This window comes from Melospiza melodia, chromosome 11 (assembly GCF_035770615.1).
Source record: "Melospiza melodia melodia isolate bMelMel2 chromosome 11, bMelMel2.pri, whole genome shotgun sequence".
NCBI lineage: Eukaryota > Metazoa > Chordata > Aves > Passeriformes > Passerellidae > Melospiza > Melospiza melodia.
In genome coordinates, this window is record NC_086204.1 from 23,270,122 (window position 1) to 23,284,106 (window position 13,985).

At 46.7% G+C, this 13,985-nt stretch overlaps 1 protein-coding gene across 2 annotated transcripts; it reads right to left on the reverse strand.

The window, feature by feature from the left end:
* Window positions 1-4,698: 4,698 nt before the first annotated feature.
* On the reverse strand, window positions 4,699-13,802 carry ATPAF1 (ATP synthase mitochondrial F1 complex assembly factor 1). 2 transcript variants are annotated; one of them, XM_063166052.1, is made up of 9 exons: window positions 13,576-13,802; window positions 12,393-12,501; window positions 11,805-11,855; window positions 11,050-11,112; window positions 10,370-10,420; window positions 8,536-8,583; window positions 7,550-7,645; window positions 6,852-6,959; window positions 4,699-5,468 (listed from the first exon to the last, which is right to left on the reverse strand). In XM_063166052.1, exons 1-9 carry the CDS (start codon window positions 13,800-13,802, stop codon window positions 5,274-5,276), a joined length of 948 nt encoding a protein of 315 aa, XP_063022122.1. In that variant the 3' UTR covers window positions 4,699-5,273. The 2 variants fall into 2 exon arrangements, with proteins under 2 accessions (XP_063022122.1, XP_063022123.1); XM_063166053.1 differs by lacking the exon at window positions 4,699-5,468 and adding an exon at window positions 5,790-5,941.
* Between the last annotated feature and the right edge of the window lie 183 nt (window positions 13,803-13,985).

A 13,985-nucleotide genomic window follows, 5' to 3' on the forward strand; every position in this document is an offset into this window, starting at 1 on the left:
GGAGCTCAGCCCAGCCCTGCAAGGCATTTGCTCTGCTTTCCTCCCTCTCTCTGTCAGCTTGGTTTGGTGCAGGTGCAATAGGAAGTCTTTGGCGCCTGCAGCAGCATGTTATTAAAAGTGAAGAAGACACTGCCGGGCCCATTTAACTGGGCAGCAGCCACTGGTGGATCAATTTTGGCTGGAGCTGAAGGGAATTGGAGCTTGCACACCCCAGAAGCCCCTTGCTTTTCTGCCTGTCCCCATTTGGGACATGGCTTAGGGGCAGATCCTGAAGTGGATGACAGGAGAAGGACACACCAAGGACAGGCAGGATTCATCTGTGCTCTGCCTCCACTACAGCATGAGATGGCTGAGGTGTCTCACATCTGCAGAAAAGGTAAAACCTTGAGCTGAAGTGCCCTGCACAGCTCTTGAGGCAGGAGGGAAGCACAAGCTGTGAAATTCTGTGCAGCTGCTTCCCACCACCACCATCACCAGCTAACCCAGTACAGGAGCCATCACCCCAGAGCTCAGCTCTGTGCCTGCATCCTCCCAGGACCTGCAGGCTGAACCTTTTCCACATCATCCTTGCCCTGCTCATGAGTGAATCTCTCACAGTCATTGCAGGTAGTCTCAGGTCCAAGTAACACCCCTAAAGTCAGGATCAAGCTCAAGTAACCCAGCAGACTCTTCCTGGTCACCAGCAAACCAGCCACATTCCTGACTCCAGCAGGTTCAGGCAAAGTCTTTTCCCATCCCCAGTGCTGGATGCTCATTACAGCCAACCCAAGTCCCAGCAAGGGCTGAGCAATGCTGCTATCCTCCATCCTGGGGACCTGGCATGCAGGAAACAACAAAATGTCCTCAGACCTCGTGAGTGCAAAGGGGAGGTCTGTGAAGCAGATGTAACTCCCAACAGCAAATGCCAAGCCAGGAGGAAACTTTCAACTGAAATCCCTGCAGAAAATGGGCAGAAATCCAAAAGTGAGGGGGCTTGGCCGAACAGCAAAGATCCCAAAGGCAACTCATAGCCAGGATTTACATCCAGGCAAAATGGAGCCAAAATACTTGGAGATGAGATGGGGTCCTCCCACTCTCAGCAGTCTGGAGCCAAAAGAGTGGGGCCAGGAGAACCGAAGGAGGGACGGAGTTACATCAGCTGCAGCCCCACAAGCCCACAGGGGTGAGCAGCACCTCCTGCTCAGGGACTTACCCCTCACATGAGGTTTTGGAAACCTCAAAAAGCAGAGAGCCCACGGTGCCAGAGCCAGCCGGTATCCCAGCTGTGGGGAGAGGAAGCAGGAGTCACTTGGGAGAGAGGAAAAGGTCTGAGGGACAGCTTTGGGGAAGGAGGGATGCGTTATTGTGAAGAGGGCATTTGTGTGCCCTGCAGGAAGGAAGAGCGGAATGCTGGCCCCGCTCCTGCAGGCAGGTGCATGGCTGGATTTGTCGGGGGAAGGAAGCAGGGACGGAAGAGAGCCCGGAGCACTGGGCGGCTCCATCGGAGCTCAGGGGCAGGCACGGGAAGAGGCCCCGGGCAGCGGAGCAGCCTCGCAAGGCTTGTCAGGACACGGCTGCACCGGGGGAAAGGAGGGGGCAGCCCCTGCCAGCCCCACACTGCGCTGGGCTCTCACACAATGCCCTGCACGGCACCTCATGGGCACTGCCACTGCAGCAGCGGGGAGGTGCTTGCTCCAGACAGGGCTGGCAGGCTGGGCACGCCTGTGCAGACCAAAGACAGAGCACAGGGAGCAGTGGGTTTGCTCTGGTTATCCCCAGAGGGGAACAGGACGTGTCCAGAAAACCGCTCTGCAGCGTTGGGAACAGTCAGTTCCCCTGCTCGGCTCTGCTCCACTGTGTCCTGTGCAAACTCAGAGACAGGGAGTGAGTGAGAGCTTCTTCACCCGTGGGGCACAGGGCACTGGAGTATTGCCATTTTCTAAGGCACAGGGAAAAAAAGCCAGGCACGGATGGAGTCATCATTTTAAGGGAGGATAAGAACGTCATCCATCAATCTGCACTTCCTTGATTGCTTTGGCTGCCACCTCCTCCCTCGGGAGCAGGAGGGCTCTGGGTTTATCTCCCCAGGGTGATAGGGCTGGGTGGGCAAGACAGAGGTTTGGGATGCTGGTAACAAAGAGCCTCTGACAGCAAAACTTGCTCCACCAGTCGCAGCGGGAGTTCCTGCCACATCCCGGGCTCTCCTCCAGCTGGAGGCAGAGCACAGCCAGCACTGAGGGGGCTCCTACAGCACCGTGCTGCAGGGGCTGAGCTTTACACGGGGGCACTGGGAGTCCTGGGCTTCTTCTCCCTGAATGTGCCCATTTGACAGCTACTAAAACCAGGCACATCCATCTTGGGGAGGTGCTGGCCCAAAAAAAGACTGGAAATCAACAAAACATGCTGGGAAACTACTGCAGGATGCTTGCCCTCCCCGAGGCAGCTCAGGTGGGATCTGGGACATGGGGCTGGTGGAACCATGAGCTGAACTCAGCGCAGCCCAGCTCGTTATGGATCACACTCACAACTCTCAGCACACAACTCACAAAGTTCACAGAGCCGAGCAGACAGGCTCAGGCAAGCTGTGCGAGCGCCCAGAGCTCAGAATCAGGAGACAAACCTTCCCTCTAGTGGCTGGATGGCACACGAATCCCACAGCCACCTTCTCCCTCGCTTACCTCTCCCCCCATGCCAAGCCTAACAATTGTTTTTCACCGGCCCTAAGGCTCAGCACAGATCCTAAGGGCATCAAATCTTACAAACTCTGTGAGTTTTTAGCAGCTTGAAACTGGCACAGCTGCTGATTTGCACAAAGGCAGACAGCCCCGGGGGTCTGTGCCCACTCTGCAGCTGGTAGTGCCCATCCATGCCCGTGGTCAGCAGCACAGCTCAGGCACAAATGTGTCCCAGGCACTGGAGAAGCCACACAGCCACAAATCACCGCTGGTTTCTGCAGCAAGGGTGGCTTGTAGGGCCAGTTTCTCAGCTGGGTTACTCCCCCTTGTAACACTCACTCAGTGGGGAAAGGATGAGATTCTGCTGGACCTTTTTATTATGGGTCTTCATCCCAATTTTAGGCTTGTCACTGGCCATTTCTGCCTTTTATTGAGTCCTGGAGAAGTTCTTATTCTAGGAAAAAATCCCACTATGGGTTTTACAAAACACCACTCAGAATTACAGGTAAATCACTACAGCCTTATACCTGAGAATTTGATCTTTTATGCTCAGAAAGAGGCTGAGGTGTAATTTGGAAGCCTTAGATTTCACTCTCAGGGATGTTACTTTATAGCTACATTAAAAATGAACGCAGCAACTTCGACTTTTTCAAAGCTGAAAGTGAATTATTAATCAAAACAGCCCTTCTATCAGCTAAGAAAAAATGATAAATGGAGCATGAACACCACAAACCTGAAGCAGAAATGCCTTTTAATAAAGGTGATTTGCTGTTCAGATTATCACAGCCCTATCCACACCTCCTCTGATTAATTATTCCCCTGCTCTGCAGACTGCTCTGCACACACTCAGTGAACAGAAACCAAAAGACATCACCAGGGAGCAAGACCATCTCCTTTCAGCAAGCCCCCAGGAGATTTGCCTCTTCTAGAAAGATCCTGCAATTTCCTGAATGGACAGGAGTTCACACCCAACATCTAAGAGTTGGGGGTAAAACAGACCTCAACATAAAACTGCAGTGTGTAGCTTTAGTGCTCAGCTGAAGTGTGCATGTCATAAAATCAGAGGATGGCCTGGGTTGGAAGGGACTTTCAAAGGCCACGTAGGGCAAAGAATGGGCTGGGAAAGTACAGAGTGACAGTGGGCATTGCAGCAACAGGATCCTACAACTACACAGCAAAAAGATGCTGCAAGAAACCTTCATTACTCATCACAGCTTCATATCAGGTTGTGGTTAATGAAGAAAATTTATACCAGGCATGCCTTCCAACAGAGACAAACTGCAGATCCTTCTTTCCCCCTTTCTCTGGCAAAGGAGGGATGGATGCTTGCCAGCTCCAGCAGGCTGACAAGGTGCAGTGTGGCCCAGAGCTAATTAGTGCTAAGGATGAGTTAGTGCTGGGGGTCTGATGTGGACATGGGGAGTATTTCAAAGTGGCTCCTGGAAGCTCCTGGCTGTCCTGTGTCCCCCTGAGCATTGGTGGCAGTGCTGGCAACCCCCACAGGCTGCACATCACACTGCTGCAGCATCCTTGTCCATGCATGTGCTGCCTGCCTCTGCTGGGAATGACACAAGAGAAGCTCAAAGCATCAGAGTTTTGGGGTTCTTCTGCTGGGGGCAGGTTTAAAACCCCCTACCTGCTGCAGTCTGTAAAGCCAGGCTCTTACCAACACTGCTGTGTTAAAGCAGCTCTGCATTTTCATACCAAGACATTTTTTTTCACTTGACAAACAAGAAGCTGGCTGGTGACTCTCTCTGTCACTATGCCAGTCCATCTTTCTTTTATTATGGATAGTGCCTTTCCTGAAGTGGGAACAAGAGTTATTTTTTGTTCCTTCAAATGTCATTTGTGAGTTGGCTGACTAGATGCCAGCCTGAGAAAAAATAATCCTGTAAAACAGGCAATGGTTCCTCTACACTATTAAAAATATACTAAAAAATAAACCCGTGTTCATACTGTGCAAAAACAACACCTTAAATACAGAAACATCACAACAGGATACAATTAATAAATCAATTAAGAAGCAGAAAATTCCCAGAACAAATCTAGTGACTCTGGTTTTTTAATCCTGAGAAAAGTTTAGACCACAATAGAATCTGTGTAACAAACTTCACAAAGAAACAAAGATGTGTCTGTCTTAAACCACTGCTCCTATTCTTTCTTCTTGATGGACAAGCCTGTATGAATTCCACACAGATTAAAAAGCACTGAACCATGCAATTATAATGGTGGAGGGCTTTTAAAATGCATTTACTGAGAAGAAACATTGGTTGTCATCTCTTTCCTGATGTCAGTACAGCCGTTACATAGCTCCCTTTTTGTCACTTTATTTCAGATTTCCACAATCCAGCAGGCAGCAGGAAGTTACAAGACTTGGAAAATGGCTCATTCTGATGAAGTTATACTGAAGTACTGGGCTCCATTTTTTAGCAATTAGGTACTGTTGTTCAAATGGCCCAAGTCCTCATCTTGCACCAGTGTCAGACAGGCGTGACTGTCACTCTCCCAGGATGTCTGCAACTCTTCTGTGTCCAAACCCAAGCTGTAAAACAGAAGACACTGCACCACTCCCCCTGGGACCCCCTGCTTCTGCGGGCTCCTTTCACCCCAGGCCAGGCTCTATGACTTGTCAGAAGCCTGCCCAGGTCTCAGTTCTCTTCCAAGGCCACTTTGCTCAAGCTCTGCTATAACTGCCATGTATTTGAATTCACTGGATCTGTGGTTGAAGGTCTCCACCAATCCGTAGGTCTCGGAGCGATCCGTGGCGTAGAACAGCTGCACCTGGTTGGCCAAGCACTGGGCATCCTGGACCACCTGGCAGGGAGAACAGAGCTGAGTCACAAGCACTGGGCATCCTGGACCACCTGGCAGGGAGAACAGAGCTGTGTCACAAGCACTGGGCATCATGGCAGGGAGAACAGAGCTGAGTCACAAGCACTGGGCATCCTGGACCACCTGCCAGGGAGAACACAGCTGAGTCACAAGCACTGGGCATCATGGCAGGGAGAACAGAGCTGAGTCACAAGCACTGGGCATCCTGGACCACCTGCCAGGGAGAACACAGCTGAGTCACAAGCACTGGGCATCATGGACCACCTGGCAGGGAGAACAGAGCTGTGTCACAAGCACTGGGCATCATGGACCACCTGGCAGAGAGAACAGAGCTGTGTCACAAGCACTGGGCATCCTGGACCACCTGGCAGGGAGAACAGAGCTGAGTCACAAGCACTGGGCATCATGGCAGGGAGAACAGAGCTGAGTCACAAGCACTGGGCATCCTGGACCACCTGGCAGGGAGAACAGAGCTGTCACCATCAGCTGGGTGGGGCTGTGCCCATGTGCCACTGGAAAAGAAATGCCACACTCCTGCTCGCCATGTGGCTCAACTCTGAGCCACCTTAGTTCAGCAAATCTCTTAACAAACCACTCCCTGTGGCTCCTGACCTACTTAAACACTCCAGCACTGTGTGTTTCAGCAACTCTCCTGCTGTGCATCTGCCTCAGAGGTCAAGTGTGGCTTTTGTGATCTCTGCCCACTCCAAGATGCACCACATCCTCATTTCTCCCTTCTTACAGCTGACCTACTTGCAAAGATTGATTGTTTGCTCTGAGATCCAACAGGGAAAAAGAGAAGCATCACCAATTACTCCACTCACTGTTTCAGAATGGGTGTCAGGAGGTCAGTCAGAGGAGGGATATTTTAATCATTCTGTTCCACCACTACAGTGCCCAGTGCCACCATTCCAGGCACTGGTACAGTTATGCCAATAATGGTGTGCCCACACAGAGGCAAAGAACACAGGTGTGCACACACTGAACACAGAGCTCTGTCTGGAGTCTCCTGCTTTGACAAACAGGATTAGGCTTCAAACACTGTTTTAACTTGTCTGCAGGTAGCAACAGCTTTCATTTAAATTTGCTTCTGTTTGTCAGAAAAACAGTAGCCTTGTTCTTTTACAACTATCACCTGTAATACTCAAATTAAAAAAAAAAGAATGCATGAACTGAAATTACCAAAGACTGATGATTCTCTTCTGGCTTTCCCTATCTTTAAGTACATTAGTTTAAAGAAAGAGAGTGAGACCATTCTTTGGCAAAGGGTCATTGAAAGGCTTCACTGTAATTTAATTTTAATTCAAAACTGTAGGAGGAGTTGCAGCATAAAATGAAGGAAGCCAATGAGCAGACTTCTCTTACCAAGAACTTGGAGTCCATTTCTGCTTTCATTAGTACTATCCCTTTCTCCTTCTGCAGATCAGGATAATGGTACAAGACCAACTGGCTTGGAGCAGTTTCACCCTGGGTCTGAAGGAGAGAAGGAAACCTGTCAGTATCCCATAAAAACCTTCACTCCACTGCAGATCTGGGTGCTTGACTACAAAACTTTGGGCATTAACTGCCACAGAGACAGTTCCTTCCCAGGGCTTAAGGGTCAGTTCTAATTAGAAATTCATTACTCTTGGTATTTACAGAAAACAAGGGATTTGCAGAGTTAGGTTGTTTTTTAACTTGACTAAAGACCATTTTGCATTTAAAAGAACCCATAATTTTTAGGAAAGTATTTAATCTTACAGCATCTACTGCTATTTTAAGTAGCTTGCACAAACAATTCTAAAAAGCTTGCCTCTTGCTCATGTTTTGAGTCCACTAAATTTCTACCTCATTATTCTCTACACTACAGAGACACTTAATACCCATAACCTTCCTAATTTACCTATAACTAATGTACAATTAAAACATAATTAATAACACCTATTATCATGAGAATTCTTTTCAAGTTAAGCTAGACAACCTGTTGGCTAAACTACTTAGTAAATAACATATATTGCAATATGCTGATACTATCTATCTCTGGATCCTAAGTCAGTTTTGAACTTTTTGTCTCAAATGCTCACCTGAACATTTATCAGGGAAGTGAAGTGTAATTCTGTTCCAGACCACTGCCCCACGAAGAACTCATAGCCTTCTTTTCTTGGCAAAGCATATAGAAACTGCAGAGAAATTATTAAAAAAAAAAAAAAAAAAAACAAAAACAATTTTCCCTTACACAGAACAAAATGATGCCTGTGTCACACTGGCCTCAAGTATTAATGCTTTAGTGAGAGAACCACAATAGAAAAAAGTTTCTTTGGCCTACCACAAGTGAAAGGACAGCAAGAATCAGACTTCAAAGCACACAATAAAACAGAATTACCCTATCAGTATTAATTCATTAGCAAATATCTTGACAAATACTTTTGTCAGTATTTTGAGACATAAAAAGGAGAGTGGAGAACATTCAGCCTCTGACCTTCTTGTTCTCACCTAGAAAACTAACAGCAGAAATGGTCAAATATAAGGTAAGGAGCAGAGCATTTAATCCTGTCATTTTATCAGCTGCTCCAGAACAGGCAGCAAGCATCTCCTCTCCAGACATTCACAGCCTACCCAGCTCCACAGGTACAGACCTGCTTGTTTTACCACACCATGGGAAGGACAACATGGGAGCAGAAAATCTTGCAGGACACCTGACTGAATGCACAGAAATGCACTTCAGGCTATAAATAACTTCCCAATCTCCAAGTAGCTCATGAAGCCAGATACATTTGATCTTGCTCTTGGCAAGTGAAGTAGGTAGGACTAATGCATCAGCCAAGTAAAGTCTCCATTCCCGGGAGATTCTGTGCTGCTGCTCTCTCAACCCTCCATCTCTTCTATCTAGATCAAACTGTTTCATACATATGAACAGGCACTGCTTTATCTGAGCACCAGGACAAGTGTTTGAACCTGGATTTTACTAATCAGGCTGATACAATGGGTATGAACACAGGAGGGTCAAAAGTTAATGGATCAGGCTCTGAAGAGAAGCATCACAGCTCTACAACCACACCGCTGTACGTACCGATGGACACTCCTGGGCTCTCTTCCACATCAAATCAAACTTGTCTGCCTTTGGGGAAGGAGAAAGAGAAGTTCAATTTCAGTAACACAAACATGGATGCAGAACTGTTCACAATCACCTCATTAACCTTTAGAGGGCACAGCTTCCATCTGGAGAAGGTCCCACTGTGGGGACAGATGGCAATGAGTGCCTGGAAAGCTGCATTTAGTTCTTATTTACCTAAAAGCCATCAGCATCCTGCTTTAACAAGGCTGTCTCTAAGATGCAGCAGCAAAACCCTTGGATGCAGAGCTTCATGCCTTGGATGTGGGGGCCCCAAGCCTGAGGCTTACATCCTCTTTCAGTAATTGCTCCACTGCATCATGTAGTGTCAACAGCTGAGCAAGACAACACATCCCTGGCTCCAAATTGTGGATTTACATCATTGTCATCTGTTCTTAGTATAAAAATGCAGCCCATCTATACACTCAATAACATACTTATTGCTTAGGTTTAAATTAAAACCACAACTCTATTTCAGTCCTGATGAAACCTGGCAATTTCATTCAGTGTTCTCTGTGTTTCCCCAAATCATTTGCCTAATTTTTTTTTTTCTTCCCAGCACTGTATTAATATCTACTCTTAGGTGTTCAGGAAAGAAAACATATGCCATTCATCAAGAAGAAATTCCTTCATGTGTACTTTTGAGCATGGGAGAATTATGCAAGGGCTTTCTTTCAGCCAACAAAAAGCTTCTGGCAAAAGACAAAGGGTTTTTTTTCCCCTCGGTGACACCATGAACTGCTTCCTAATGTGCCTGGGATCTGGTTTGCATTGAAGCCTTAAAAAGCTTCCAACACTCCTCCTAAAACAGTGCACCAAAGCACAGTGCCAGCCCCACTAATGAGGAGTTTTACATTTTAGCTGGAGTCCCTGGCTGTGGCCCTCTGCTACAGTAAAAGTGCAAATCAAACTATTTTCACAACATCCACATGTTGGGAAAACCGAAACGTGAGGCTGCTTGACTTCAAATCCCACACTTCCACTTTCAGAGCATTCAGCACATCACACATCTAGAACACTCCCTCCCACTGGGCTCAGCTGCAACTCAAAGGGCCAATAAAATCACAAATCAGACCCCAGATCTAAATGAGGTTTCAAGAACTCAAGGAACACACAGTTGTGAAAAGACAGATTTAAGAGATCGCAATCACAGAATGACCCTGAAGAAAAGAATAAAGAGAAATCCCCATAGTGAAAAAAAGTCTCCTTCTGCCTAATGCAAAAAAAGAACAATTAACATCTGGAAAAGTTACCAGGAGTAAGAAGTATGATCTTATCTCAGGAAACACCCTGCAATCTCAAGAAAGACAGAGCTGCCAATAATTGTAAATGTATGAAATAAGTCCTAAGTGATCAGCCACATGCAAGTTACCAGCCAAGTGTTCTTGGACTGCCACATTAACCTTGAGGCAGCTGCCTGTGCTGGGGAAGAGGGCAAAGGAACAAGCAACTCTGAGAAAAAGAACTCTAAAAATACAAATGCTACTTAACAAACACTAGGGCCTTGCAAAAAGTGTTGGAGGCTTGTATTAAAATAAGCCTGGAAATTCCAGCCAGGTGTGCAGAAAAAGGTCCTTGATTTATTGAGACTCCTCTGAGTGAGAAAAAAAGGGGTATGCATTTCTGAAAACAAAAGCCTTTGTTTGGGGCATAAAGTCACTCAGCAAGCAAGTTTGTTCTTGAAACCTCAATTTCCTTTACTGACTGCTTTTAAAAGCAGCAGAATCTCAGTTGGAAAGGAAAGCTTTGCATGCTGGCTTTTCAAGTGCAGAACTATAACAGAACTACTTACAGGGATAACAGCATAAACTGTGTCTTTTGCAGAAAAATACTGATTCCAAATCTGTAGGAAACAAAGAAGATGAGATACAGTTAAAGTCCAGCATTTAGCAGTAATGTTAAATGCTTTTAAACATCAATTGACCTTTGTAAGCACTTTGGGAAGTAATTTTTCAATCAAGCCTGACTGATTTTCCTACTGATGCAACATACTTCTGCAAAGGTTCCAGATGTACCAAAGGACAGATGCCAACCAGGTAACAGAAATCAGCACTGGGCTCAGAGGTGGCTCAGTATTTATTAACCATCATTAGTGCTTCTCACATCTTTCCCAACAATCACACTAGTGACTTTTGGTTGGTGGACTTTTTTGGTGGTGTTTTTCTAAATAAAGAATATAGAAAACACTTTCAACAGAAGACAAGTCTTTGCATGATGCTCCTCTGTGTTAACAGTCTTTTTCTTCACCACAGCAGGATGGCAATACCCAGTGTACCTGTACCCCCTAGGAGGACTTACCTAGATGGAGAAAACTTTATCTTCTCCTATGGATCCCCATGTGAATATGCTTTTTGTAAATATACATTCACAGCTGTGTTTTACTCTTCAGTCTAAGTAAAATTTCCATCCTTAGACATAGGTTACTATTAAGCACAGATATGAAGCAAAGTTTATTCCATTTAAATCCATCACCTGTGTTATCTCCTCTGCTGATTTTTCTTTCACCATCTCAACATTAAGAATTGAATCAAGTGTCTGCAAGAGAAAGCATAAAGAATCTGGCATGATGGCAGTTCTCTGACCTTGTAAGAATCAAGAATGAATGGATGCAATTACAGAGAACAAAATCAACCTAGGGGAACTTAATTCAATTTATAGTGTTACTTAGTCTCTCTAATTGCCAAATAAAATACAGCAACAACACACTGAGAAGTGGATTCACACACTGAGGCAGAATAGATTCTTTCAGGAGACAGCACATGCTTTGCTCCAGTTGTGCAGATCTCTACTGAAGCTGCAAGAGGAGCAGCTTTTGCCTTCAGCCATCTCAAAGATGTGCTCTTTGGCAGATTTACACTGAAGATTCACTGAAATACAAGAATGCGAAACAGAATTCTCTTGTCCCTGGGCTGGCTGATCACTGCAAATGTATTTCCATGATGTAAAAGGAGCTTAACCCTTTCCATTTAATGTTCAGAACAGATTCCACAACTGTAAAGAATTTCCAGGGTGTCACAGAAAAAGGACAGAGCAATGAAAACCCAGAGTGCCAGGAGTTTTAAGGCTGAATGGGATCCCGACAGCAAACCAAGATCTTACACCCAAATGCAGCATAAGGAACACCAGGTTCATATCAAAGTGTTCTGGACTGAAACTGGCTGTGGCAATACAAGTTAATCCACACCCTTGCCCTGCCACCCTCCTAACACTTGGGTCATTTCTCTTACCTTATGCTTTGTGAATCCTCCCTTTGATGTCTTGCTGCCCAAGCCTTCTGCCTGCAAGAAAACATTCTTCTTTAGTTTTACAGCTAGTACCATTGATTTGCATTCCCTGCCACACACAACCTGCCTGCTGACAAAAACTCCTCAGTGGGAGCTCAAGACACTTGAAGATCACTGCAGTGTATTTTTAATAAAATAAGTGATTGATTAGGTGAAGTAAATAAGATTAGTACCCTAATATGAATTATGAATTTCAAGGCTACAAAGGATTAGTCAAAAGGAAACTATTGTGCATTTTGGATCCAATATTATTGAACTGTTTTCTTGCTTTCACTAAGAAATGATAAATGCAGGACCGTGTCATTCTTCTGGCCAAACTAATCTGGAACTAATTAAACAAGGTTTCAAGCAGGGAATTTACAGTCTAAAAAATAATACAGAGGAGTACAGAACAATGCTTTTAGCCATCACACAGTGAAATTTCAGAGCTCCTTCTGATAGGGATACTTCCAGCTTGTAGCATTACTCTGATCTCATAAAAATAGCATTAGAGCTTCAGTGTATGTGATTTACAAAGAAAATTGTCCTTGCCTTTTCCTCCATGCATCTGATAAACTCTCCTTGTTTGGAATGTCCCACGGGCTGCTTTTTCACTTCACTTCTTTTTTCCATGCGGGATTCAAACACATCTGGATTGGACCTGAATTGGAACAGGGACTGTTAACAGTACAACAGAGCAATGGCACAGCTCAAGTTGGAAGGGACCCACAAGGATCATCCTAGTCCTCCTCCCTGCTCCTTGTCCAACTGGACATAAATTCATATAACTAAAACATTCCAGTTTGCTTTTAAATAACCTTAAGTTTTTAATTATGATGATAAACAGGAAAAATCAATGCAGAGTTAAGAAACTGTGAAAGCTGTTGCACAACATCTCCTATGACCCAAGGCTTTGGATTTGTTTTTGGCACTGCATTCCAACAAGACCCAGATGGATGGGGCTCTGAGCAACCTGTCCCAGTGGAAGTTGTCCCTGCCCATGGCAGGAGGGCTGGAAGTGGCTGATCTCTAAAGTGCTCTCCAACCCAAGCCATTCCATGGTTCTGTGAGTGAGTCTGTGAATTCTTTTGGTTCACTGATTTATATTGCTAAGGAAGGTAATCCATCTTTATCAGGATAATTCAAACCCATGATTCTTCTATGGGCTGTTCTCATTGTTACCTTGCCAGCAGATCAACTTACACCTAAAATAAGACTCAACTTCTGCCTACTCATTTTCTGTTCAAATCCTCCTTTATAATAAGATGGAAGCCTGTAAGTTGGAATACTCTTTGACTGCTCCAAAGGTTTCCAAAACTGGAGTATTCTTTGCCTGTCCCAAAGGTTTACAAAGGTGGAGAGCATTGCTGGGTGATTAACATCCTTTGACCTTCTAAACTGTTTACTATGATACTGATTCATGTTAACTTAAAATTTAAATTTAATCTTGGCAAAACTATCTCTAATCAAGCTGACCACGCCAGGAGACAATCCTCACTGACCTGCTGTCAAATACATGTCAATTTCAAGGCAATTGGCCTAAACTAATCGAGTTTCTCAAGAGGGCGAAAAGCTAAAGCAGAAGGGCATCTCACCCTCAGGAGAGCGCTCCCCAGGCCCGCCCGTTCCGCAAAACCCCGCCCACTCCCCCTGGCCCCGCCTACCCACCCATCCCGGCCCCGCCTACCCACCCACCCCGGCCCCGCCTCCTCCTCCTCCCTCCCTCAGGGCCCACCTCCGCAGCTCCTGGATCTTGTGCTGGTACTTCCCGTAGAAGGGGTTCTCCTCCAGCGCCGCCTGTCCCGATCCCGCTGCTGTTCCCGATCCCGCCGCCGTTCCTGATCCCTCAGCTGGCCCCAGCACGCCCCGTGCCGGCGGTGCCAGCAGCCCGAGCGGCCGGAGCGCGGCGCGGCTCCGCAGGGCCACCCCCAGGCCCCAGCCTTGGCACAGCGGGCCCGCCATGCCTCCGCTCCCCTCAACCGCCCAGCGCTCCGCCCAGCGCTCCGCCCCCCTCCCCTCAGCCCGCCCCGCGCTCCGCTCCGCTCCGCTCCCCTCACCCGCCCTCCGCTCCCCTACCCTCAGCCCGCTCCGCCCTCCCCCAGCCCGGCCAGCGCTCCGCTCCCCTCAGCCCGCTCCGCCCTCCGC